Source organism: Podarcis vaucheri (assembly GCF_965113315.1).
Source record: "Podarcis vaucheri genome assembly, chromosome: 8".
NCBI lineage: Eukaryota > Metazoa > Chordata > Lepidosauria > Squamata > Lacertidae > Podarcis > Podarcis vaucheri.
This window is the reverse complement of record NC_138766.1, coordinates 70,050,013-70,077,527: the sequence shown is the minus strand read 5'-3', so window position 1 is coordinate 70,077,527 and position 27,515 is coordinate 70,050,013. Positions and strand designations below refer to the sequence as shown.

Genomic DNA, 27,515 nt, shown 5'->3' with positions numbered 1-27,515 from the left:
TCTATAAATCCTGTTTTAATTCCACTGAAATAGAATACAATTTGGCCACTTTTCAAAGTCCATTTGAAACGTGGGCATTGCTTTAATGTGCTCTTTCTAAAGAGGATTACAGCACAGATCTGCACACTTCTCAAATAGAAGGCCCATTAAGTTAAATGGCGCTTTCTCCCAATTAAGTGTATACTGTAGGGTTGCAGCCTTAGATTACTTATAAGCAGGCATCACAGCTTGTCAAAAATCATATGATGTGAGGGTAGAAGATGCATTTTTTTTTTACAGCAGTAATGACCACATCTTATACTTGTTTAACTGCTGCTTAAGTCCCATGGAGGTTAAGCAAGTCCTAGCTGACTGAGTATACATGAATAGGAATGAAGCATCCAAGCCACCACAAACCAAGATCAGTCATAATAAAGGCTCATGGAAGCATCAAGCCTGAAAAGGGACTGCAAATCATTACCCACTAATTTATAAGCTGGGATGCGGCCGGGGTCTGCAATCCTGCACAAAAGTTGCTAAAAATCTCATTGACTTCCAATAAGCTCCTGCATATGGGCTGTTAATCAGTTTTCTAATGGTGGCACAGAGCTAAGCGCAGAAAAAGAACATGTGGAATTCAGGGAACAAGAGAAAGCTATATAGTATCAGAAGATGGGAGTTTGCAGAGCCACCAGTGGAAAAAACCAACACAGCTGAAACAGAAACAAATTCCCTTCTCACTTGTAGGCTACCATTCTTATCGCAAATGTTGGACTTTAATGGTACATCTTAACATTAAAGCAGACTTCCCCAACCCAGTGTGCTCAGGATGTTGTCAGACTGCAATGGGAGTCATCCAGCATTCAGAGGGCATCAGGTGGGCAAAGGATACTCTAAGGACAGTTGTACCCGGGATTGATGGGTGGAAGGATGTAGATTGATACGTAAGTAAACAGCCTAGTTCTAGGTCAAATATGTGGGATTCGCATACCCCCTAGGAACTCTCTTAACATTGACAATATTATTGGGCTTGTATTTAGAGATTGTTTTGTTTTTGCAGTTTGGATATGCAGCCAAGGAAAGCTATGTCTCCACAAGTCACTTTCTTAAATGTTGTGCTTTGGGTTTGAGGGTACAGTGGTGCCCCGCAAGTCGCAAAACGAATTTCCTATGGCCTTGCTTCGCAAGACAATGTATTGCGAGTTCCTGCTGGTTTTTTTCCCTTCCCCCCCTTTTCTAAGCCGCTAAGCTGCTTATCAGCTGATCAGATCAGCAGATAAGCCGCTAAAAGCCGCTAATCCGTCAATGGGCTTGCTTCGCAAGACGAAAAAAACCGCTAGACGAAGAGAATCACAGAACGGATTCTTTTCGTCTTGCGAGGCACCACTGTATTGCACTTTCATTTAGATGCTTCAATACTGCTGTGTACTTAACAGTAGACATATTTCAAGGACTTCACAAGCATTCAAGCTATTTAGCAACAATATGGTTTTAGTGAGTTTGAACTGGGAGGGGAGGAGATCTGCTCCTCCATATCCTCCAGCGTTTCGCCAGTCTTCTTCCACTCAGTTATCTCTCTGCAACCTTGGGCAGCTGTGTGCACCCAGCTTAAAATCTTCTCTCTTACTGTAACAGATTCGTTACCAGAGGATGAAGTCCCTCCCCGATGGAGAATCAAACAAATGCACTGCAGTCACGTCAGCTGTATTTGTTCCAAGTTAAAGAAAACACACAGCTTTTTAAATGAAGTGTTTCCAACATGCAACCACAGCTATACTTATTTACATAACTGGCATCATATTCAGAGATTTCTGCAACATGCAAACAATATCTTTCCAACCAAGGTCCTAGATGAACTCTGTGCTGCTATCTGGGGCCTTGAAATGCCTTCTTCACAGCCTTGCAAAGTATCACTGAAGATGTGATACGGACGTCTAAAAGTTTGTGATTGGCACCTATTTCCTGTTCCTGCCTGCAATTTCTTGTGGGTTTTTTTTTTTGCCACATTATAGGATATACATGTCTATAGCAATTGAAGTAGGGAGTCACACTGACAGCAGTCTTCTGATTCCACATACTCAAAGTGCTTTAAAATATTTTTTCAAATTATTCCACAGAACTGGGTTGGGGCCTTAAGTCAAATGGGCTGGATCAATAGTCACAATGGCCGCCAACCCCCAATTCTTGTTTAAGGCAAAAAAACCTGATCAATTAAAACACAGGTCCTATAATGCAGGTTGGTGTTAAGCTCTGGGTCTGAAATATATGATGACTACAAAATTAAGGCTGCAATCCTAACCCCACTTACCTGGGAGTAAGCCCCATTAAATTCAATAGAAAAAGCAGAGGACTATAGTGTTACCAAAACGGCAAACAGCAACACTAAAAAGGTATTTCTGTGAACAGTTTTGAAAATTAATTTTAATGTATAACATTCTTTAGCAAATAGTTAAATAATGTCTGTCTACTGTAATTTTTTTGTTTTTTTAAAAAACAAAGTTTTCATCCACCTTGAGCCAACTTTGTAACAAACATGTATGAATTCTATACACTTTCCCCAAGAAAACCAAACTAAAAGTCAAGAGTAAAGCATGCAATGACTACCCAGTCATATATCACATTTTTTTTTTGTAAAGTTGTGCATACAAACAATTTCAAAAGTTACAAAACCCACATTAATCTTTGAAAAACATTCCATGCATTTACTAATGAGAATATGTTAGCTGCTTTGCTTGTGTTTGCCCCATAAAAGGTTATCTGGACGCAGTTGGCCATGAAGGCTAGTTAGTCAATATAAGTAAAGTGTATATTCCATATTAATACAACTTTGTTTTGAGGGGGAAAAGGTCATTGCCAATTGCGCAAAGTAGAAAATTCCCATCTTTACATTTTCTGGTTGCTAAATTTTGGTGCCTTGCTGAAATCCCTCTACTTAGGCACGAACATTTAGGTTTTATGGACTCAAGTCTTGTGCTTTTCAAGAACTTCAAGAATGCATTGCTCCAGAAGCTGCAGAGACTGGGAAATATTTACAATCTCCATAGATAACTGATTTCAGCCGTAGTTGGAGCACAATACCAAAATTTGAGGGAAAGCCTATAGTTCCATAGTTTAGGATTCCAAAGGTGGAGGATAGGAGGAAATCCAGAGACATCACCCTTCAGTAAAGCTGAAGGCTGCTGTTAGAAACCCATGTCAGTTGAAAAACACTTTTAGGACTGGAGTGGATGTAAATAGGACATTTTAGGTTACAGTCCTCTGCAGAGGTAAGTGTTCCAGTACTGACAACTGAGAAAAGCAGGTATTGAGAACTTTCAATTTTTACAAGTTTCAATCCGATTTCCAAAAACACAAATACTGTACTTTGGGGCAGAGTCTGCAAGCAGCAGTTGGTGTTCAAAGTAACACCAAAGAGACAACCCAATTAATTCTTAAGCATCTCCAGTTCGTGGGGCAACTGTCCACAGCTGACTGAGCACAAGGGTTCTTTGCAAGGATGCCATGAAATTGCTCAACAGCAGGTTTAGAATTGCAAGTGGCTGATTGTGACCAAAGTTGTGATGCTAGAGAATACCGTTACACTATCATTTAGTAGCTGGGTCACACTGATTTGTGAGAAGCTCACACAAGCAGCTTTACTGTCAAAACACATTGAAATGCCTCTGACTTTGCATTTGACCTGCAAGCAGATATGTATATAAATCCTTCCCATTCAACAATTCTCCTTAAATAGGAGGGATGGTGGTGAATGAACTCTTGTGAATTAGCAAACATGATTTAATGACTCTACATAATATATGGACACTTACTTAGGCCAATCACATAAGCAAAGGCATTGCCCACCACATTTCATGAATAGCGGTTACCATTTCTCTACCTTTCACATAAACTGACATTTGATCATGTGTGGAGAGGGGCTGTAACTTTTTTTTAATACTGTCAGTGGATGAAATTGGTTGAACTCTCTGCAGGTGTTGATGAAGAATGGAATTTACAACATACATGATTTCACATGTTCAACATTCTTTTAAAAATCATAGTTGAAAATCAAATTTCAACCTTCGATAATTTCATGGACACTTGTGTCTTCTCAATAAGACAGTCTACGTACTATATACTACTAAATAACACAATCTTAGCAATTTGCTCAATTTATTTTAACAAAATTGATTTAGAAATGTCACTGAATTAAACAAAACATCTGAACATGTAAACATCTGCCATGTTCCTGTAACAGGAGTTAATACCTGTGGACATTAGTATTCGTTTATTAGGAACACTATCTATCAATAAGGCTTGTCTTCAATACAACTAAATCCAGTTTGTTGCTTTAATTGTTCTTGCATTGCAAGTTAAATTTTTACCAAATTTTCTGATTTAGACAATGAAACATTATGGGAGAGTCAGTAAGTACCATCGGTTACAACTGTTACAATTTCTCTGCCACATGAAAAACCTAAGCCAATCACATCAAATAATCATTCCTTTTCTTTAATAGATGCTCACCAAGTTATGTTAATTATGGTCCTTTAAAACACACACAAACATTTTGTAAAGGCTATATACAGTGTACATGGCTGAGCATGCACTATTCATAGATAGATACCTGCCTGCTGGATGTGATGTAATTACACAGTGCCTGAAATGATGCAGCTCAACTCCCATTTTAATCAATAATTCCAAGAGGAAAGTTGGTTTTACAATTGCTATATTTGCATGATTTTTTAAAAAATACAAAACACACTAATCCCATTTAAGAACTCTAGATGCAGATTCTACATAGGTTAAGGCAGTAAAAAAGCACTTCCTGATACAGGTGGTCTCAAGATCAATTAAAGCTGTCTGAAGCCATTATTTCCCTCTTTCATTCTCAACCACATCTCTGAAGAGTTTATGGAAGTTTTCTTTAAAATTACATTTAATAAAAATAAAAATGGGACATGGAAGAGACATGAAATACAACTTCAAAATTAATGTGAATAAAATTTTAAGGGCAACAACTAACCTATTACCTTAAAAAGGAATAAAACACGACTGATTTGGAGCATACAGCCCCTTCTTTAAAATATATTATTTGAGTAATTCAAGTAGAAGACTAATCAGAAGCAACTTCATGAACCATGCTCAAGTTTTGACCAATTTTCTCAGTTTCTTAATTCATAACAGTTTCTGCAAGTTTTGCATTCTTGACCACATTTCTTATGCTACAGAAAGGACTTTACTGAATGGTTCTAGTCATAATTTTTCCACTTATTTTGAAATATTCCCTTTAAGTCAGAGGGACTATTCAAGAGCAAGCATTTATGACTCCAGGCTCTCTGTACTTATAATTAACTTTATAATTAGCACATTCCATTAAGTATTAGAAATATATGGCAGATTTAACCAGAGTTCTTTGATTTAGGCATTAAGAAATTCAGAATGGACACTACTCAGAGTGACACTGTTTTACAGATGATTTAGGAAATTTTAAGACCAATCCTATTTCTCCAATGCACGTAAAATAGAGATAATCTGTTGTAAACAGGGCACTGTTGTAAAGACAAGTTGTTGTTTATAATTACTTTCCCCATATGTTGAAACAGACTCTTCAATGTGTCTTCCAGTATTGTCATATTTCCTGTTAAATTATGTCACCAACTTATTTTCCTTCTGTTCCTGTTCTTAAAGATGGTTGTGTTCAAAGCAGTTTGTTTTTAAAAAAATCTGTTGAAATTTATATAAAATTCTGTACAGGTTCACAAATTATTGCATAAACAGCATAATCTTCACGACAAGTGTTTCTGCAACACACGTCCATCTCAGAAAATTCACGTTTCCCTTCTGGCCTTTTTCTTCTTTTTAATTTGTTTGGGAGACTCCCAGCTCTCTTCAGACTTGGCTACAAGTTTAAGAATAAAGAATATTTACTGTCAATTATATTTATGTACAGTTCATTCATAATTTTTTTGAATAATATTTATTAAGTTCCCATGCCTCTAATTGTATATTATAACAAAAATCTTGCTTTAATCATAACTGTTTTAACCTCTTCATCATACATTTCATTCTACATCATACATTTCATTCTACTGAGTTAATCAGGTAAGGAAATGCAAAAATTAGAAATTCCACTAAGGCAACATCTCTATCTCTACATCTAGGTCAGGCATAGGCAAACTCGGCCCTCCAGATGTTTTGGAACTATGACTCCCATCACCCCTGACCACTGGTCCTGTTAGCTAGGGATGATGGGAGTTATAGTCCCAAAACATATGGAGGGCTGAGTTTGCCTATGCCTGATCTAGGTAATGTCATGGCTTGGTATGACTTTTGATGTGGTGACGTTCAGTATGGTATGATTTTCCTACATAAACACAAGAAATGATCTTACACTGGGTCAAGCCATTGGTTCATTTAGCCCAGTTCTGTCTACGCTGACTGTAGGGTTTCAGATGGGAAGTCAATTTCCATTCACAAATGTGGTTTGTTATAGGCAGAGTGTCACATGCCAATTTCATTTTGTGACATACTGGTGCAGGAAAATAATCAAGAAACAAAGACCCTCAATTTCCGAGCCTCCTGACAGCTCAAACACATAAATCTGTAAATAACACGTTTTCATAGTGCATACAAATCCCACTGGTTTCAAAAACGAGACTGATGGATGCTGAATGTTCAGAATCATGCCTATGAGGGATAAGCATAATCTGCAAAAAGATCTGCTTGGTTGTTTTGATACAACCACCATTTGGTTGAATGAAAATAGAGTACTTCCCACTGAGTCTAGCAGGCACCTGGAGGAAGAAATTACTTACTCTGTGGCGGAGGCACACTGTTTTGCTTAACATTAGAAATAGGAACTTCTGTCTCCGGTAGCATCTGTGGCACTTGGGAAGTTATCTTGTCAGATTCACTCTCTGATACAGTTACAGATGGCTCAGTAGAAACAGCAAATGAGGGCATCGCCTCAGGCTAAAATAAAAACTGCAGATTAGAATACAGACTTTTTGGCAACATTTAATTATGACTGTTTAAAGCAGAGGATGCTGAGACATTTGAGTGCATTTTTAATGTTTCATTTGGACTAAGTGACAAAACAGGAGAATGAGAAGCTATCATTTCCAGACACAATAGTGTAAAACTAACAAGTTACAACTGTGACCTATAACTAGTGTAAATTTCCTTGGATAATGGCCAGAAAAATATTTAAATAGCTGGGTCTTGTTAAATAAAAAAAAATTGTCACTGAAGATGCCTGACACTGAGATTCAGCTCTGGGATTTCTGCAGAACTCGTAACATATGCAAGGATATTCTTTCGGGAAGAATGGCAAAGTAAGAAATGTAAGAACGTAAGACCAGCCCTCTGGGTCGGACCAAAGGCTCATCTAGTCCAAAGATTCTGGGCGGAATTCTATGTTGCGCTATGATAAACAATCCATCTGCGCAAACATTGCAACTTGCCAGATGGTCTGATTCCCCCTGTCTCCTTCCCCCACAAAGTCTTTTGGGGATTCTCCTTACCCTCTTGGGAGTCTATTTTGGTGGGGGGGGGGAAGTCCCACTGCACAAGCAAAAGTCCTTGTTCAGGGTTTCCACTAACAGGGCTTGTTAGGTGAATCCCAAACCCCTTTCCTACAGAGGCCAAACAGATGTCTATGCATATGTATACAGTGGTGCCTCGCAAGACGAAATTAATTCGTTCCGCAAGTCTCTTCGTCTTGCGGTTTTTTCGTCTTGCGATGCACGGTTTCCCATAGGAATGCATTGAAAATCAATTAATGCGTTCCTAGGGAAACCGCCTTCAGACCAGGTCCGGGGACAATCTGTCCCCGGACCTCTTCTGAAGGCTGGGGGGGGGGGACAAGGGCTCTTCTTCCCACCCCCAGCATTTTAAAAAACCCTGGGACAGCGGAGGACTTCTCCGCTGTCCGGGGCGATTTAAAAGCCCCTGGGAAGGCAGGCAGGGGGGACAAAGACTTTCGCCCCCTGCCCGCCTTCAGAAGGTGCCCCCGCCCCCCCTCCCCACTTCGGAACAGCTTTCCGAAGTGGGGCGGCTGGGGCAGGCGTCCCCGCCCCCCTTCGGAACAGCTTTCCGAAGTGGGGCGACTGGGGCAGGCGTCCCCGCCCCCCTCCCCACTTCGGAACAGCTTTCCGAAGTGGGGCGGCTGGGGCAGGCGTCCCCGCCCCCCCTCCCCACTTCGGAACAGCTTTCCGAAGTGGGGCGGCTGGGGCAGGCGTCCCCGCCCCCCCTCCCCACTTCGGAACAGCTTTCCGAAGTGGGGCGGCTGGGGCAGGCGTCCCCGCCCCCCGCCCCACTTCGGAACAGCTTTCCGAAGTGGGGCGGCTGGGGCAGGCGTCCCCGCCCCCCCTCCCCACTTCGGAACAGCTTTCCGAAGTGGGGCGGCTGGGGCAGGCGTCCCCGCCCCCCCTCCCCACTTCGGAACAGCTTTCCGAAGTGGGGCGGCTGGGGCAGGCGTCCCCGCCCCCCCTCCCCACTTCGGAACAGCTTTCCGAAGTGGGGCGGCTGGGGCAGGCGTCCCCGCCCCCCCTCCCCACTTCGGAACAGCTTTCCGAAGTCGGGCGGCTGGGGCAGGCGTCCCCGCCCCCCCTCCCCACTTCGGAACAGCTTTCCGAAGTGGGGAGGCTGGGGCAGGCGTCCCCGCCCCCCTTCGGAACAGCTTTCCGAAGTGGGGCGGCTGGGGCAGGCGTCCCCGCCCCCCCTCCCCACTTCGGAACAGCTTTCCGAAGTGGGGCGGCTGGGGCAGGTGTCCCCGCCCCCCCCGCCCCACTTCGGAACAGCTTTCCGAGGGCGGCTGGGGCAGGCGTCCCTGCCCCCCCTCCCCACTTCGGAACAGCTTTCCGAAGTGGGGCAGCTGGGGCAGGCGTTCCCGCCCCCCCGCCCCACTTCGGAACAGCTTTCCGAAGTGGGGCGGCTGGGGCAGGTGTCCCCGCCCCCCCTTCGGAACAGCGTTTTAAAATGCTGGGGGTCGGGAGCGAAGCGCTGCCGACCCCCAACATTTTAAAACCTCCCCGGGACAGGGGGAGATTTTAAAATGCTGGGGGTCGGCAGCTAACACTTCGCTCCCGACCCCCAGCATTTTAAAATCTCCCCGGGACAGGGGGAGATTTTAAAATGCTGGGGGTCGGCAGCTAACACTTCGCTCCCGACCCCCAGCATTTTAAAATCTCCCCGGGACAGAGACTTCTCTGCTGTCCCTTGGAGATTTTAAAATGCTGGGGGTCGGCAGCGAACGCTTCGCTCCCGCCCGCCAGCATTTTAAGATCGCCCGGGGCAGGCGGGGGGAAGGCAGGCGGGGGGAGCAAAGACTTTTGCCCCCCGCCGGCCTTCAGAAGAGGTCCTCTTCTGAAGGCCGGCTGTGGGCGAAAGTCTTTGCTCCCGACGGCCAGCATTTCCCTATGGACTTTCGTCTTGCGATGCAAGCCCATAGGGAAATTCGTCTTGTGAAGCGCCTCCAAAACAGAAAACCCTTTCGTCTTGCGGGTTTTCCGTCTTGCGAGGCATTCGTCTTGCGGGGTACTACTGTACTTCTTCCTGCTGTATACATGATCTGTGTTCATGGCATGCTGTGGTCTAGACTGATCTATAAGGAGCTCATGTGTAGAAGGGCCCTGAGAAATGGAACAAACACTTTTTTGTTTATAAAGTTAAATTATACCTCAGCCTTTAGACCCTCAAAAATATGGGTGCTTTTTGTTGATTGTCAGTATTGAAAGTATGCCTAATGAACACCTAGATCTATTTATCTATACCTCAGCTTGTTCACTAGTGCTGATGGTCTTTAAAGAGAAAGCTATCTCCTCTTGTTGAACCTTTGAGGTATCTTCTGGAAATTCTTCTCCAGCATGTCTTTCCAGGTCATCAGCATCCTACCAAGAAAAAAGAAACACAAAGGATACTGAGGAACTTGAACCACTCTTTCTAATCCTGTGAAATCAATTCTGCTGCAAGATCAAATCAGTGTAATGAACCAGAATTTAAATACCTAATTTTGTAATCTAAAATCAGTTGCAATGAAACTTTCTCCTCTCTGCTTAAAAGATTGATAAAGCATTTCATGATAGTAATAAATAGGGAAATATTTCAATTTCATTACGTTCTAGCAGTTCTTTTCTATTGGTCAGAACCACTGTCAGGTAAAAAGACAGAGTATAAATATATCTATCTATAATAATAGCAATAATAATATTCTGCCTCACCTGTACAGGAGAGCTAGCCTCTTCTCCCTGCTTCTTCTTTTTCTTTTTCTTCTTCTTTGATTTACCACTTGCCGTACTTTGCAGAGTTGGTTCTGTCTTTTCTTTCTCATCATCTGAAGCCTAATATAAAAACAAAAAAGAACAGAGAATGTTTCATTAGAATAAGCTGCTTCTCTACATAACCATGAAATTAAACTATGTCTGTTTTCCAACCCATTTCAGTTATGTTTTTAACACAGAGAATCAGGATGCATATTAAATGCACAGAAAAATGGCAAGAAAGCAACAGTTGTCTATGGTATTAGTCCATCTTTTCTAAAAAATTTCTAAAAATTAAGAAGCATTTTTAGGATCACACTAATTCCATGTGCTTTCCAACAGATCTCATACCAATACCTTTTGTGCCTCAGATAGTGCTTCCTCAAGCTGTGGAATGCAATGAGTCTTTTCTTCTTCTACCCAGTTTCCCCATTCCTCTGCAGGGGCATTCCAGTCAGAACTGGGATCAGCAGAAGATAGGCCGTCTGTGAATAATGAAGGAACAAGTTTCAAGTAGTACAGTAAAAGTCATGTGACTCAAATCACACACTAATTATGTCAATTTTTAGAGTGCATTATTGCTTTATTTGTCAAGTATTATTGGTCAAATATCAGTCAAGTATTTTCTTAAAAAATATTTGCTATATTACTACAGAAAACATACTTTAGCATAACTATTAAACTTGATACTTTGAAAAATATCAGTTGCTGTGAAACAATGAAGTTACCTTTAAAATTACTACAATTACCATTTTTAAACACACATAAATCAAAGTAGCAGCAACTATTAAAAAGCAAAAGCTAGTTTTTTAAAGGCAGTTGTACCAACCGGAACTATTTTTCCAGCACCAATAGCATCATCTGCCTGGTTCCTGTAGAATGCAAGATGGGTAATTCCAGACAGTGACCGTGTCACTGGTCAACTGACTGTGTTTCTGTTCCCACTGGGAGACATTTGCAGTTACAGTGGTACCTCGGGTTAAGAACTTAATTCGTTCTGGAGGTCCGTTCTTAACCTGAGGTACCACTTTAGCTAATGGGGCCTCCTCCTGCTGCCACCGCGCGATTTCTGTTCTCATCCTGAAGCAAAGTTCTTAACCCGAGGTACTAATTCTGGGTTAGTGGAGTCTGTAACCCAAATCGTCTGTAACCCGAGGTACCACTGTACAGCAGGTAGCCAGAAGGAGTTTTGCTCCACTAAGATTGCCTCTGACCCCTATAGAGCTAGGGACTATCAGCACTCCCTCCAAATACAGTCATACCTTGTTTTGCGACCGGGATCCATTCCAGAGTCCCGGCAGCTAGCTGAAACAAATACAGGGCAAAGCGCCGCGTCTGAGCACGCACACAGAGCGGTTTGCGCTTCTGCGCATGGGGCAAACCCAGAAGTAACCCGTTCTGGTACTTCCGGGTTTGCTGCGGACGTTCGCTGGAATGGACGGTAGACAATTGTCTGAAGTATCAGTTGTCTATTCCAATAGGCTAAAGTACTCCTTTCTATATACACCTCTACCGCTAAAATGAAGACACATGGAGGAAGATGGCCATTTCTAAGCAAGGGAACACCAATGGAAACAGTGGCGTAGCGTGGGGGGTGCGGGGGGGGGGGGGCTGGCCGCACCAGGCGCAACATCTGGGGGTTAGGGGGCGCAAATCCACGGGTTAGGGAGTGCAAATTACTTGCCTTGCCCCGGGTGCTGACAACCCATGCTACGCCACTGAATGGAAACTAGCTTTGTCTATCAATCATGCTTTGTCAGGGCACAAAAACCAACACTACAGTGGTGCCCCGCAAGACGAAATTAATTCGTTCCGCAAGTTTTGTCGTCTAGCGAATCACGAAATCCCATAGGAATGCATTGAAAATCAATTAATGCGTTCCTATGGTAAAAAAAAAGTCCAAACAAAGCCAAATTTGGTACAACAACAGTTTATTAACTGCTCTTTAAAGTCACACATACTGTAAAGAGCAGTTCAAAAATTGAAGGGAAAATAAATTAACTTTATAAACAAAACATGTCTTTGTTTTTAGACAAAGGAAACAAAGTCGCGAGACGTTTTCGTCTTGCGAAGCAAGCCCATAGGTGAAATTCGTCTTGCGAGGCAAATCGAAAACGGAAAAACCTTTCGTCTAGCGAGTTTTTTGTCTTGCGAGGCATTCGTCTTGCGAGGTACCACTGTATTTAGAAGCAAAATTGCAATCTGATCTGAAAGATGCTCTATTTAAAGTATAAGTCAGTTTGCTTGCACAAATGTCTCAAAAGATCTGTACCACTGAAATAACACAGTTAAATGAACCCCATGGAGGGAGTCATGCAGATGTTAGCAGAGACAATGAATAGTTTGCAGGACTAATTTATTGTAGTGGAAGCTTTCATGGGTGAGTGTCTCTTGCATAGTTTAGCCTTTTGGCCTTCGTTTTATTTTTAAAAAGCATTCCCCCCCCCCCTAGGTGTACTTCAACTTACACACTAAGTAGGCACCTCATGCATTGAATAAATTCAGACTCTGCTCCCCAAAATGCATGTCACAATATATTTCTTAGATTTTAGGATAGTAAAACCACACTTCATTGTTAAAAGCATGTGGATAAACACCTGGTCCCATTTGTAGAAGACAAATGGATGATTAGGAATATGAATGTAAATCTTTCTAGTGTAAGTCGTACAAGGTTTTTAAAGAAGAACTTACTTAACCCAGACCATTCATCATCAATATGCGCCTGATTACGATTTAAATCCCACTGGAAGTCTGTAGTAGTAGGCTGAGGAACAGATTCACTGCTGGCTCCTGAAAAGAAGACAAAACACACACACACACACACACACACACACAGAATAAGCTTTATGAACTGATAGGCATGTTACTACATATTAAGATATTTCAAATGGAAAAGGGCCTAGTGTTTTGAGAATTCTACATGCAATGGATTAACTTGCTTCTTTGCTGTCCCTGATATTACCGATTAAACCCAAAGAGAAAAGCTGATTTACATATGATCAAACATCCTACCCTATTCTGAAAATACAGAGAATGAAGTATTTTAGTAGTGTCTGCTAAGCCAATAATGATAGTTGACATTTCTGAAAACCAGTCTATTAACTACCATATACATTTTATACATAAGTTTTTCCAAATTTATATGCAACAACTGATTCAATTAACATAGATGACCAGAGGTTTTCAGAAGCGTATAACCTAAGCATGAAGGTCATCTGTAGAGCAATTTTAAAATATTACCAGAAACTGGAGGATTTAGCCCCAGTGAAGTGAATGAAGTAGGACTCTGTTCAGGAGGATTAATCCTTCCATCCACTCCAGACCAGGCTGTTGAAAAAATACAAAATAACCTATTTTTGCCACTGAAAATTAGGCACATATTAAGACAAGCCTCTTACAAGACTAGCTTTTTCCAATGATTTTCCGAAACAAAATATTCCAGATTCATTGTACAAATACAACATCTTGTAACATTGTAGCCAAGGATTTGACTCTACCATGTTTCATTTCATTGTAACAAGTAAAATAAGCTAACGGCCTGGAATTTCACAAGTGTCATAGTTCTAATTCACCTTATTCAAAGACTGCAAGATCATTCTTCTTCTAAGCCTTATGCCTTTATAACCCCCCCCCCAAACAATGAATTAGGAATCTACTAGATCAATCAGCTACCTGGTGCTGTGCTTCAAACAAGCATTACTGTAAGCTGTGGATAATAACACCTTAAAATTTTATCTTCAGCAGGTAATAGCAAAAAATGATGCTTCTTCTTTCAGAAATGCTCTTAATTTTATTAGTAACAATTTGGATTGAATTTTAACTCTTGCTTTGAGTTTTCAGATTAAAGTTAGGGAAAAGAGAAATACACTCTGGAACTGGAAACAGAAATCCTTGAAACTTTAAATTAAAGAGTATTTTCAACCCAGTCTACACATTTTTACACTTCTGCCCTTTCCACAGAAGCTGAATGAAGCTGATTATTTATACAGCTGATTATTTACACAGATTGTTTCTTAAAGTCCAAGCTGACTGAGAGATGGATGAGTAGGGTTCCAACGATACCCTGCACGGATATCTGCTGTTAAGAAGCTAATCTCCACATGGGCCACAAGTAGCTCTTTGTACCTTAACCATAGCATATAAAAGGAAAGGCTAAAGCTTCCTAATCAATTACTCAAAGAATTTTGTTACAATGAGAGCTGAAAGAAGAATGTTGGGCAAGACGTTAAAGATACATAATGCCATTTCTTAAAGACAGTTTTTGTTCTTAGAGAAACAAGCACTTACCAATACCAGGGAACAAAGTGCGCTCGCCCCAGGTTCTGCCCACCAGGGAAACTCCCCAGTCCTTCCCATTTCCATGATCTCCAGCATCTTTTCCCCAAGCTGATGTCTCATTCTTCCTTTTGCTACCAGAAGATGATACTGAACTCCACTTCTCCTCACTTGCACCAATCTGAGGAGAAAGCTTTACAGGCTTTTCGTTCCAGTTGCCTCCATTTACTGTGGGGCCTTCACTCAGTCCTGAAGGAGCTTTTTAACACAAACATATACTTAATTGTAACATGTGTTTTAGTTGATACCATGAATGTACCTGATTAAAAAAAAATAAAAGTCATATTCTGCCAAGGGAAGCTCATAAAAATACCAAGATTGCATTAGCATTTCCACTGAACTTTTTGTTGTTGTTATTCTGCTCTTATCTCATTTCTAATCCAGCCCTCTTCTTTTTCTTCAATTCTTGCTCAGGAAAAGCTGGTTAACTTAAGTGAATATCACTCATGTGTATCTCTGTTCATAGTTGCAGTCACTATCAGTTTTTTGCCATAACTATCCAGAGGGCAGTAACTATATAAAAATGGGTGAAATTTAGCCTTCACTAGATCTACAAAAAGACCACTTCTCCCTATCTGTACTAATCGTATTGTGAACACTTGACAATGTGTCTCACAAAACTCAGTTGTATTTAATTCTGAGCAAATGGATGTAAGATCAGGCTGAAAGCCTCATAATTAACACAATCACAACAACATATTCCTATTATTACCAACGTCAATTCTCTTCATCTATGTTAAGAGAAATTAATGGTTTTTACTAATAATGCAGGTTAGTAAAAAGTAACTGACAGCAGAATTATAAAAAAGAAAGAAGCTGAAACTACACAATTTGAGTTAGGGGGAAAAACTGTATAGTAATTATGCAATACATTACACCTCACATAACTATGCAAAAGCTCCGTGTGAACCAGTGCACAAAATTATAGGCAGTACCACAACTCCAATTAGGTTATTATATGCAGTAAATAGTCCTTACCTTGCTGAAGTGTAATTTCTCCTTTTCCAGATTTAGGATTACTAATTTGAGCATTCAGAACAGGATCACCTGATTAAGAAAAGCTACATTAGTGACTAAATATCCTACTATAATCCTTTTATTTATGCTGATGGATAGGCAATCCTAGGCTCCATGTTTTTTAGTTAACACCTTTTAAAAGCGTTAATTAAATCAACAGAGCAGAGTTTCAATTATTAGTGTGTAATCTGTATTCTTCTCTTGTTCTTTAAGTGTTGCTGCCCTGCCCCCTAAGACGAGAAGTGAAAAACAAAACTAGAACAAGAGTCACATATCTACCTTTGCTTTTTCTGGTACCAACTGAAAGGGATGTTGCAGATGTTAGCTGTTCAGTGGAGATTGTAACTGAATTTTCCATAGCTGGTAGATTTGATTCTGGCCCAGAATCGGTCAGTACCTTGTCACGTTTACGCTGCTGCCGTTTCTCTCTGTTACTGATTTTTGTTTCCCAAGCGCCTGAGGTATAAAAAGCCATTAGTTAAAACAGAGGTAGTAACCTATCTCAGTGGTTTTCAAACTGTATTTCAGTGAATGTTGGGTGTTCCTCAAAAGCTTGTCAGAAGTTGCTCAATGAGGGAGTCACCAAATGGCAGACAAACTGATCTGAAAGACCACTTACCCATAATTTTTATTGCCTACCACAGGTCCCTGTTTGCTAAATACATATTGAAAGTCCCTCAATATCCAGCTTCACTTCCACATACAGTTATATAGCTTGATGCTCTCTCAAACGGTTCTTTCCCCACTTTCAAATGTCATCATTGCAGGTGCAAACTCTGGCTGTCTTGAAATCTTGTGGGCATTTTTTTTAATAGCTATGAAGGAAAATCATTCTAATAGTTACACCCAAGTTGCTTTTATTGAATTTCCTCCAACTCAAGTGCAGTAATCACACCCAAACCCCAAAACACATTCTGAAATGTTTGCTCCTTCCCAACACTGAAAATACAATGCCAGTTCAAGTCTGATACCTCAGATTATCTGATAAAACCTGTAATTTAGGCAGCAATCGTAACACAATTATATTCTACAATTACATGAACTGGCAGCTTGCTGCTCCATATGGATAAATTGACCCATTAAAGCAAAGAGTTCAAACCTATTAACAGATTAAAAACAGGTTTCATTTTAAAGACCGTAATAAAATGAACCACAAATTTCTTAAAATGTTTTTATTAATAGCACCATTATTAAATTTTTAACTTGCCCTTCCTCCCAAAGGAGCACACAGATTTTTATTTATTTATTTTTAAATACATGCTTTTTAGTACCTTCATCAACTTCCTTTCCATCAACGCGTGACTGGTCCTGAACTGTTTTAGCATCTCCCTTTGGTTTCTTCTTATTCTTCTTTGACTAAAATAAAAAGTAAGTATTTTCTATCAATATTAATTTAAGCTATCAAAATACCTAAAGTTGCACAGTTATGTTACATTAAGTAGTCATCTTTTTGAAATGCACTGCTTCACACTGCAGTACAGGCATTTCATAAGGGGTCTAAAAATGCCCCAAAGCAAAAGTATAGGTTTTAAAAACTTGAGCTTCATAAACGCCAATATTGATTAAAATGTATTACTTAAACAGAGATGTATTTTATAAAACATCGTACAAATTATGGCTGCTATCCTCAACCCATTTACCTGGGTAGTCCCCCTTTTCTAGTAGCCCCATTGAACTTGGTGCATCTCTATTCTAATTAGACAAATTTATGATTGTGCTGAAAGAGTCTATTGTTAACAATAAGCATACCAATGATTATGGTTGACAGTATTGTCAAATACTGAGGTTGCACATGGGAGTTATTTTTTAAAAAATGTATTCCTGTATAAAAACAATGTAGTCACAATGTAGACTTTATGTCAAACACAAGAAATTAAGATATGAACCAGAGGTTGAGAAATGGACTGCTTCTCTTTTTAATCTAGTAACAATTCCTGTACTTTGGTAGAGTCAGAAGGGCAGGTGCTTTCTTCTGATGCTACACTGAGTTGCTTTATAAGCTTTCCTGAAATCGGTATGAGGTCAAGGAAGTATGCACCCTTCTCCAAGCATGGAAGTCAGGACTTGCTTCTAGTCAGACTAGATCTCAGAGGCACAAAGCTCAATGTGATTGTAAAGATTGGATGGTGCAACAAGACTATTTGCTGGTGGCAAATACAGATTTTTGGCTGGTTACCAACACTAGTCAAAATAGCAGAGCCTTTGCCTGAAATTTGCTTTAGACACTATCAACTTATATATATTATCTACAGTTTTCCATCACTTACAAATAACCAACCTTTTCAGCTTTCTTTTCTGCCTCTGACTGCTGTTTAAGGTTGTCTCTTCGAACTGTCTGTATTACTTCCTCTTCAGACACTTCATGAGCAGGTTGACCATTAAGCTAGAAATCAGAAAATTGTCACATTAATTTTAGACAGAGTTCACATAACTACACATTGTATTTCACTGTTTTTCAGTCTAAATGTTTAATTCTACCGAAGTCTGCCAATGTGACATACTTACCTATCCACTACTTTTTTGCTCACTTCTAGTTTAGAACAGAATCTTAAAACTTTCACTTAACAACTATTCACTACAATTTAATATGACCAAGAAAGTGGTTTAATATGAATTGCTGACTGGGTCACGGTTACATAATAGAGTCACAGCAAAGGGTTGTATCTGAAGTAGTGCTGAGTAACGCAACTGCTTAATGCAAGGATTTCTGCTTTTGAAACAGGAATCCCCCTCTCCTGCCCCTGCAATCTGTTCTAGGGGCTTCCCAGCACAGATCTGGGGAGGGCACAGGGCATGAATGGAGGAGAAGAGAGGGAAAATCCATTGTGCAAGTGTAAATCCTTGTCCTGATGAGTTTGTTGAATACTGCCCAAGGTTTTGTTAAAATTCCACCAAATGCACTGTTATGAATGGAAAGCAAAGACAGAAAAGGGAGCTAGTAGTATTTCCCCAGTATTACTGAAAATATGGGCTCAATTTACAAACAAACTGTGTTCATTGGTATCGCCAAACACTTCAGTGCTATTCCACCCACAGCTTAATAAAAATGAAAGCATAAGCCAATTTACAAATTGGCAGAGAAAAGGCTTTGAGAAATTCAAAGATTGGATTGTTTATAATCAAGTAAAATCTCAGGATGAGATGCAAGAATGCATAAAAAATACAGAACTTGCTCTATTTGAATATTTCCAAATTAGAAATTTTCTAATAAATTGGCTATGACAATGTGAGACATCTAAACGATTAACTGAATTATGGATACAGGTGATAGGAATAATGATAGGGATCTCTATTCCAACTGAAAACTGGAAGTATATCTGGGGGAAAAATACAATCATACCGCTTCATTAACTTTAATATATAATGCAGAAAAACTCCGGATATTATTGTATTTAACCCATTTAATACCAGTAATTATAGTTGTTGGAATTGCGGTTCAACTAGAGTCAATTTTATACACTGTTGGTGGGAGAACCTTGAAGCTAAGAATATTGGCAAGAAATAATACCCGATGTAAGTTCTACTTTGAAATATATGCTTTGGAAGGACCGCCAAATAATTTTGCTCACATATTTGGAAAGTACCCATGGAGGGGGGAAATTTGTCATGTCATACAATAGTGGCAGCACAGATTCTATATGCCAAGTATGGTGGAAGGAGAAATTCCTAGTTTGAAGGAATGGTATATCAAATTATGGGGAATAGCTGTTCGAGTCAAATTACTTGTCTATTTGAGTTTACCAAGGGGAAAAGGTAATCAGATCTGAATAGGATTAGGTACAATTCATAGAATTTTGGAATAGCAAGCAGCTATTGGGTTAGTTATAACCCTTTCTCAAGTTTATGAAATTTGAGATAGATGTCAAATTTAACAAAGAAGGATTTTTTTTTTATTCTACAGTGGTGCCTCGCAAGACGAAATTAATTCGTTCCGCAAGTTTTTTCTTCTTGCGAGTTTTTCGTCTTGCAAAGCACGGTTTCCCATAGGAATGCATTGAAAATCAATTAATGCGTTCCTAGGGAAACCGCTTGCCAGGCTGGCGGTGCGGAGAAGGGCTTTTCTCCGCACCACAAGCCTTCAGGACAGGTACGGGAACAGAGGGGAAGGCGCGCAGCGCTTTCCCTCTGTTCCCGGGGCTTGCGTGGGAGGAGGGTTTTTCCTCCCCACCGCCAACATTCAGAACAGCATTCTGAATGTTGGCGGTGGGAAGGAAAACCCTCCTCCCACCCCAAGTCTTCAGGAAAGCCATCCGATGCCCGGCGGCGGGAGGAGGCGTTCCCCCCCCCGCCGGGCATCGGAGCTTCGTTCCGATGCCCAGCGGCGGGAGGAGACGTTCCCCCCGCCGGGCATCGGAGCTTCGTTCCGATGCCCGGCGGCGGGAGGAGGTCCAAGGACAGCATTCTGAATGTTGGCGGTGGGAAGGAAAACCCTCCTCCCACCCCAAGTCTTCAGGAAAGCCATCCGATGCCCGGCGACGGGAGGAGGCGTCCCCCCCCCGCCGGGCATTGGAGCTTCGTTCCGATGCCCGGCGGCGGGAGGAGACGTTTCCCCCCCCGCCGGGCATCGGAGCTTCGTTCCGATGCCCGGCGGCGGGAGGAGACGTTCCCCCCCCCCCGCCGGGCATCAGAGCTTCGTTCCGATGCCCGGCGGCGGGAGGAGGTCCGAGGACAGTGGGGAAGACGCGCTGCGCTTCCCCGCTGTCCCTGAGATTTCCCTATGGGCTGTCGTCTTGCGAAGCAAGCCCATAGGGAAATTCGTTTTGCGAAGCGCCTCCAAAACGGAAAACCCTTTCGTCTAGCGGGTTTTCCGTCTTGCGAGGCGTTCGTCTTGCGGGGTACCACTGTACTCTAGTTTGAATCGTGCTTATTTATACCTTTTCCCCTTAATCTTATTATAATTAAGAGCTAAATTTTCTTCTCAGTATTCTTACCAATGGGGCATATAAATGTATATATTACTATTTAAGATGATTTATTTATTAACAATACAGATATCTGATTTTAAAATAAAATGAGTATTAACAGTAAGTATCACTTATCCACAAAAAGTGGAAAAAGTTAAATGAGTGACACTGCTTAATTTCCAAGCCTCAAATAACATTGATGTTTCTTTCAATTGCATGTAATCCAAGGCCACAAAAGCAAATCCTATCCTAAATATTATGCAGTTAAAGAACAGTGATATTACAGTACCAAAGCTAAGGAGGTCTTTCACTGGAAACCTAGAGGTATACTGCCTTCAATTACATGAACCAAAGGCAGAATAGAAGCGAAATAAGAATGTTGAGTTAAGAATCTGAGGCATCATCTCATCTACAACTAAAATTAGTCTCTGCAATAACAATGGGTATGATCCAGTGAATCTCACTGATTTCAATGGAAAAACATGCAGGTGGTGCTTAAGCCTTTCATTGAAGCCTTTTGAGAAACTTGACCTCTGCACTCCCTTCACACTGACAACCCCCAAAATACTTCATGTGCCCTGCTTCTTTGGCAACTCCACTTTTATGGATCATAATTAAGCTGGCTTAAATGGAGGCCAAAGAAGAAAAGAGGCTGTGGGCCAAATGGGACTGTATGTGTACCATGGGCCACTTCTGACCCACAGACCAGTAGTTCCCCATCCTGCTTTAGAACCCCAAAGAAACTGCTCAAAAATTGAAAGAATTTGAAATAGCACCTACTCTTCTGCCTCAGAGCAGAGAGCTCTAGGATTAAGAGAAGACATTATAATGGCTTAGTTCAGATGAAGGAAGATAGTTATCAAAAAGGTAGATTGCACTCAAGTTCATTTCCTATTATCCAAACCATGGCTTGGAGGTTCAGAATGTGACATTTGAATCAGGCCTATGTGTTTCGCCTTCAATTCCCTGTGTGAAGAATTAGTGTATTTTCCAGGCAGACATCACTACAGGATTACTGCAAAAATCCAATATTTTGAGATACACCCCCTTAAATTAATGTCTACTTTCTGTATCTGACACACAGTCACAATTCACAACAAAACAAAGATGAAGCTCACTAGTAAGAGATCTCCAGTTAGAGGATTTTGGAGCAACATTTTACAAATTTACAAAAAAAAAAAGAAGAACTTTAAAATAAACACTTTAATAGCTAATGTGCATTATTTGACATGCCCTGGAACCACTTGGATGGCATAGTTTTTATTCACCAAATATTACAACTTTAAGAGTAAAAGTTGGATAAGGTTATATTTAAAATCCAGAACAGTAGTGTTTCCTACAAAAAAACCTTGAAAATATTTGAGACATGCCTAAAACTTTATTATAAATGCTTTATTTTCAAACATAGGAGCCCGAAGTTAGCAGTGTCATGAAACCAATTTCTAAATATAACTACAGTAGTTTGAGTTCGTGTCAAATTCTCATTTTACAACATGAGCTGCTGGAAAAGGCAACAGTTGCAGAATACTCCCTTCTACAATTACATCCAATCCTTGATTGAAATGGGGTAAAGAATCTAACCTTTATACATATTATGATATACTCCCAGCAGCCTTGACACAATTTCTTAGGCAAAACACATAGTTTAGTTCAAGTTTAGAAGATTTTCTGCTTCTCTGTCCAGAAGCTGGTAATAGCAACTGAAACAAATAACCCTATGGAAAGTGATGAAATCTCTCAGCTAGGACAGTCAAAAATATCAAAAAAGAACATGGCTCAACAACCAGGCTTTGAAAACTTGATCTTCTCTCTTGCACAAAGTACTACAGCAGTAGGGAGAGGAGAAACATCAAGCGATCTGACTATGGCAGCCCAATTCTTGCCTACACCACAGCATAAAGCAATCACATTATACACTATGGGATTACATCTCCTGTCATAGTCACATGCCTGTCCTGCAGCAAACAATGCTAAAATCTGAGGCATAATCACAGAATTGTACAGTTGGAACTTGGAAAGGGTTCCAAGGGTAATCTATGCAATGCATAAAGGTAAAGGTACCCCTGCCCGTACGAGCCAGTCATGTCCGACTCTGGGGTTGCGCGCCCATCTCGCTTAAGAGGCCGGTGGCCAGCGCTGTCCGAAGACACTTCTGGGTCACGTGGCCAGCATGACAAGCTGCATCTGGTGAGCCAGCGCAGCACACGGAAACGCCATTTACCTTCCCGCTAGTAAGCGGTCCCTATTTATCTACTTGCACCCGGGGGTGCTTTCGAACTGCTAGGTTGGCAGGCGCTGGGACCGAGCAACGGGAGCGCACCCCGCCGCGGGGATTCGAACCGCTGACCTGACGATCGGCAAGTCCAAGGTGCTGAGGTTTAACCCACAGCGCCACCTGCGTCCCATGCAATGCATAGGGTGGGGCAAAATTTCACAAAAGACTTAGGGAGAACCAAGGCTGTGGTGCTGATACAAAAGTGGCCATGGCATGTGGCAGAAGTTAGGGGAGCTCGAATGCAGGAGAGGGCCTGACTGGAGTTACAAAGTCATCCCATACTTGAGATCTGATGGCTAAAGAGCTACAGGATTTAGCACAAGGGGAATCTCTGGTAGTTGGAAACTAGTTTAAATGACAGCTGTTTAGCCTGTCACTTTAATGATTATTGTATCATTTTAATGGTGTTTTATGTTTTATTGTTATAGCCCTGAGTGGTTTATAAGAAATACTTCAAACTTTCCCTTTCAAAATCTTCTCCACCATGGAGGCTAATCAACAAAAGCCTATGACTTTGCCACACACATTGCTTATTTGTTGTTGGGGAATAGTAGATATGGATCTTCTCCTCAACCCTAAAATAATCTGGCTTCAGCTGGCCTCAGGGAACTTGACAGGCTTTGAGGCAATGGCTCCTACACAGTCTACTAATTAAGTACACTTTATGGTTAGGGCTGGACAGGGACAAAGAGGCATGTTGGGATGCCAAGCTGGGTCAGCCTGTCAAGCAAAATAGCAGGGGTGTTGGCCCATGCAGAAGCCTAAGTATTGGTTCTTGCATTACACATGTTGATTGACTGAGGTGTGCTTAGATGTCTAAAGCTCCTCCCCTTGCTTTCGTGTGGGATGATAACCTGGAATCCAGCCTCCTATTGTTCCAAGCAGCTAGGATTCCTTCAGCAGCCCTTATGTTATTGGCAACTATAACTTGGTGTTGAGGCTGGTGCAAGAGAGAGGCAAATACTCCAAGGTATGTCTGATTCCTTTCTGCTGCTGTGGCGTTTTGCAGTGTGTGTGCAAGTCCTAGGAGCTCCTTCTTTTGGCCATGTCATGAGAATGATGTGGTTCTCTGATATTATATGGTTGTTTTATTGGATTTTTAATATTAATTTGTTTGTGGCCCAGTGAACCTTGGTTACAGGTTAACTAATAAATGAAATTACCAAAACAGATGCATATTTTTTTTGCCAGATATTCAAAAGGTAAATGAGGGCATCTACCCACTCGTGGGATTCAATTCCCATCTCATGCTTCTCAACCTCATGTGCTATGCATTGAACAACTAGAGGTTTCTGCTGTCAATATGTCCAAGGAAATAACAGAGGGAGAGAAGGGAAAGCTCACCTCTAAAATAGTTGCAAAACCTTTTTTTCTTCTCTCAGTAAAATGTACACAGCTACAGCAGCAAACCAGCCATTCTTTAATTCTTCATTGAAAAGGGGTGTTTTTATAAAACGAGGAAAAAGACTTTCCCTTCCTAGAGTTTGAAAAAGAATAAAAGGCAGGGACAGCTACAGTGGAGGGGAAGCCTTTTCTCCTATAACTTTTCCCTCGGGAAGGACTGTAAAAGCAAGAATGAAGAAGGAATTTTTCCCTTGCTTGGATACCTGCTGCTGCTTCATTCCTTCCAGTCTGGGGTCTGCTGAACTCTTGAGTAGCTCTCTTTCAACAGCACACAACACTCTAGCTTGAAGTAAGTGACAGTCAGGAGCCAGTTAGCACCACACAGGCACTGAGGGAAATTGAAACTTCCCAGCAAAGATATGACTGGTGGTGGGCTTCAGTGAGGAATGCTCTCTTATATGCAAATGACTGTGCCCAGAAGAGTTCTAATTGGTAAGGTATTGCAAATTACAATCAAAGCTGTCTGAATGGAAGATTGTTTAGTCTGGATGCCCCACCACATTATTTTCAATGGGAACTCCTAAACGAGTAAAGGACCTGCCTGAATTAACATTAGACTGTGTACATGTGCATGCAGACTGACCAGCAGTATCAGAGGCTGACAATGGATTCCAGAGAATTGAGTGATCAGATTGTCATAGAGACTGATAATTATATGTGTGGGCAGGAGAACAGAGAGTGGGTTTTGGGTTTCTTGAGGGTGAGAACACCCATCTGACAAAGTTTTAAAACTATCCCAATCTACCTGCATAGGAATTATGGGCAGAACTTGATAAAATAAAATACTATTTGCCACAAAGCTCTAACCATCTTTCGAAATTATCGTTTCAAAACTGGCCCTACTACATTTTAGCCTTCGTGAGATTGCAGTCCCTTGAAAACCTGCATGAGGGTGGGGCAGTATAAGTGGCGAAGGAGTGATTGGCAAAAACTGGATTCCAGTTCCTTCTGCTCCATGAGTAGAAAGAGTTTTCCTGTTCACAGAGGTCTAGTTACAATCAAACCCACGGGAAAGATAATAAGATGGTCCAAGGTATTCTGGACAGTTTATGACTCTGAAGGCACAAAACAGTTTAAAGACAGCACTGCGTAAGGCATATTGCAGTGTGTGGAGTTACCAATCACAAGCTAGGTCTCCAGAAGGGGAAAAAATCTGAAAAGGATAGACCCTGTCAGATTTCACCTGAGCATCAAGACGAAGATAGAATCAGGAACCCCCTAAAGCTGCTAAAGTGCTATTCCAACAGATAGTTCTCAAGAACACGGAATTCGCCCATTTTTACGCTAATTGCTCCTCAAACCACCAGCCCCACAAATTTTGCTGGACTGGCTTCTCCCCTCATTAGCAATTCAGTGCACTGCTTTAAAGAATCCATCACTACCACACTTTAAGTGGGGAGAAATTTGGGCACCATATTTGAACACTCTGCTTATCTTGCCCTGTTTATTAAATCTCTCAACAGCGACAAGTTTAACATGAACACCATTTTAGCCCATTGAAAACTGTCAATACCATCTTAAAACATTGCCAATGTACCACCCACAGAGGCTTCAGTTGATTTCAAGTTTATACAGTATTACTATTTATCTTGCCTAAAATTGTACCACTCTCAACAACAAAAAAGAATGAGATGTGACACAATCTAGGCTATAGGATGCTATTGAACAGAAACCCTCAAATTTATAGGAGCTAGTATCAAACTTTTAGACAAGCATTTTGCACATGTCTGAAAACTACCGTAAATGCTTAGATGTCACTTCTTTCTAGAAAGCACCAAGGGCAGGAAATTTCCAGGCCTGTTCACTTCCATGTTAATTTGCTTTTTAATATTCAGTCTCCAAATCCAGAATAATCTTCCTTGTCCGTCTACTCCCAGACCACTCAAAGAGGGAGAATAGCCACTTTTTAACTACTTTGACCATGAGAGCTGTGTGAATAAAAGAGTGACTATACAACCCATTCTACCAGGTTGATCAAGGCTGAGTCCAATGTATACCTAGGATTAAAACATATTATTATTAACAGACTTATCTACACCAAATGAGATAAAGTTAGAAAGTTTTATGTTGAAGTCCTAAAGGTCAACTATTCAACACACTGTGTGTAGGGGAAGTCACGTGGATCCTCAAATGAGAAAATCACCCATACTGCAGTACGTATATGTTCACTGGTAAGAAGAGAGCTGGTGCAAACTGTCTTGCCGTCAGCTAGAACCTGCAAATTGACTGTTCACGCTCACAGGTGCTTGTAGACATTACATCCTTGATAAGAAAAACCTCAAGGCGCAAAATTCATGTAAAACTGCAGCTGCAGTTCTCTGCTTCAGACAGTACTTGGAAAAGCAGGAAAAAAGAAATGGGGGGGGGGAATGAGGAGAAAAAAGGAACATATTTAGAAATGCAACATCAGGTGCAGCCACAAGCGCTTTCAATTAAACACATACACGAACACCGTTGTGATATGCAGAATGTGTGAAGCAGAACCAGAAGCGCTACAGTTTTCTTATGATGTTGGGTCAAGACACTGAAACTCCCTCCATTCCACCGACAGCCACCCATGCAAATGTTCTCTTTTCCCACCGTGTTTCCACTCACCCTGCCCGTTTTCTCCAGCGGCCTCTTTTTATTCCTCTTCTTCTGCTCGTCTCCCTTCAGCAGGAGCATCGTCCCAGGGACCCCCTTGTGAGGAGGGCCTCCTCCTGCTGCTGTCAGGCCCCGCGTCGCCGCCACTTCTTCCTCGTCCTCTTCGTCGTCGTCGTCCTCGGCGGTTCTCCTGAGGCGGTTCTTCCTTCGAGCAGCATCCCCCGCCCGGGCGCAGGCCGCGGCCCACAGCAGCGCCAGCAGGAGCAGCAGCGCCAGGACGGACGTGGAGAGCAGCACCAGCCAGGTGGGCAGGCGCTGCGGCTCCAGGCCCGGCGGCAGCTCCAGGCCCAGCTCGGTGCGGAGCAGGCCCACGCCGGCCGACAGCGCATCCCGAAGCCGGGCCGACACCTCCTCGGCCTGCTGGGCCACAGCCTCTTGCCAGCTCGGCGAAGCCATGGCTGGAGCAGCGGGGGCCGCGACAAGAGCAGAAACTCGCCTCACGCCGAGCGCATCGCTCACCCTCCGAGAAGCCGAAAGCCCTTCGGGTCTCCCGCCGCCGCCCCGAGCCGGAGGAGCGAGAGAGGCGGCGGTTGCGCCGCTGACTGACTTGATTCGGCCCAAGAGCGCAACGTCACCCCTCCGCCGCCGAACGTCGGCGGCCGCAGCGTTCGGGCGGGCGGGCGCGCACGGGGCGGCGGTGACGGAAAGGGGTCACGTGAAGCTCAAGGAGCCGTTGGCTGGGAAGCGCCGCTTGCGCCTGCGCGCTTGCGACTGAGC

General features: G+C 42.0%; 2 protein-coding genes across 3 annotated transcripts in view; both read right to left on the bottom strand.

Annotated features, from left to right (window-relative positions):
• The window catches only part of LAPTM4B (lysosomal protein transmembrane 4 beta), a 133,877-nt gene that overhangs the window by 55,138 nt on the left and 51,224 nt on the right, over nucleotides 1-27,515 (bottom strand). The gene's annotated exons all lie outside the window — the stretch shown is intronic.
• Nucleotides 4,119-27,420, bottom strand: MTDH (metadherin). Of its 2 annotated transcripts, none has more exons than XM_082236226.1 (13): nucleotides 26,751-27,420; nucleotides 17,851-17,955; nucleotides 16,844-16,928; nucleotides 15,852-16,028; nucleotides 15,534-15,602; nucleotides 14,535-14,753; nucleotides 13,461-13,547; nucleotides 12,912-13,010; nucleotides 10,578-10,705; nucleotides 10,182-10,301; nucleotides 9,735-9,851; nucleotides 6,777-6,933; nucleotides 4,119-5,860 (listed from the first exon to the last, which is right to left on the bottom strand). In XM_082236226.1, the coding sequence occupies exons 1-13, from the start codon at nucleotides 27,192-27,194 to the stop codon at nucleotides 5,790-5,792; spliced, it is 1,878 nt and encodes a 625-aa protein (XP_082092352.1). In that variant the 5' UTR covers nucleotides 27,195-27,420; the 3' UTR covers nucleotides 4,119-5,789. The 2 variants fall into 2 exon arrangements, with proteins under 2 accessions (XP_082092352.1, XP_082092353.1); XM_082236227.1 differs by having other exon boundaries at nucleotides 14,508-14,753; nucleotides 26,751-27,414.

Bases quoted from the DNA above. Each gene is read 5' to 3' on its own strand.
- MTDH (XM_082236227.1), bottom strand. From the start codon at position 27,194: ATGGCTTCGCCGAGCTGGCAAGAGGCTGTGGCCCAGCAGGCCGAGGAG. The intron at 15,603-15,851 runs GTAGATATGTGA...TTTCTTAATCAG, and splicing joins TGGTACCAGAAAAAGCAAAG to GTGATCCTGTTCTGAATGCT. The intron at 5,861-6,776 runs GTAAGTAATTTC...TTAAACTTGTAG, and splicing joins CAGTGTGCCTCCGCCACAGA to CCAAGTCTGAAGAGAGCTGG.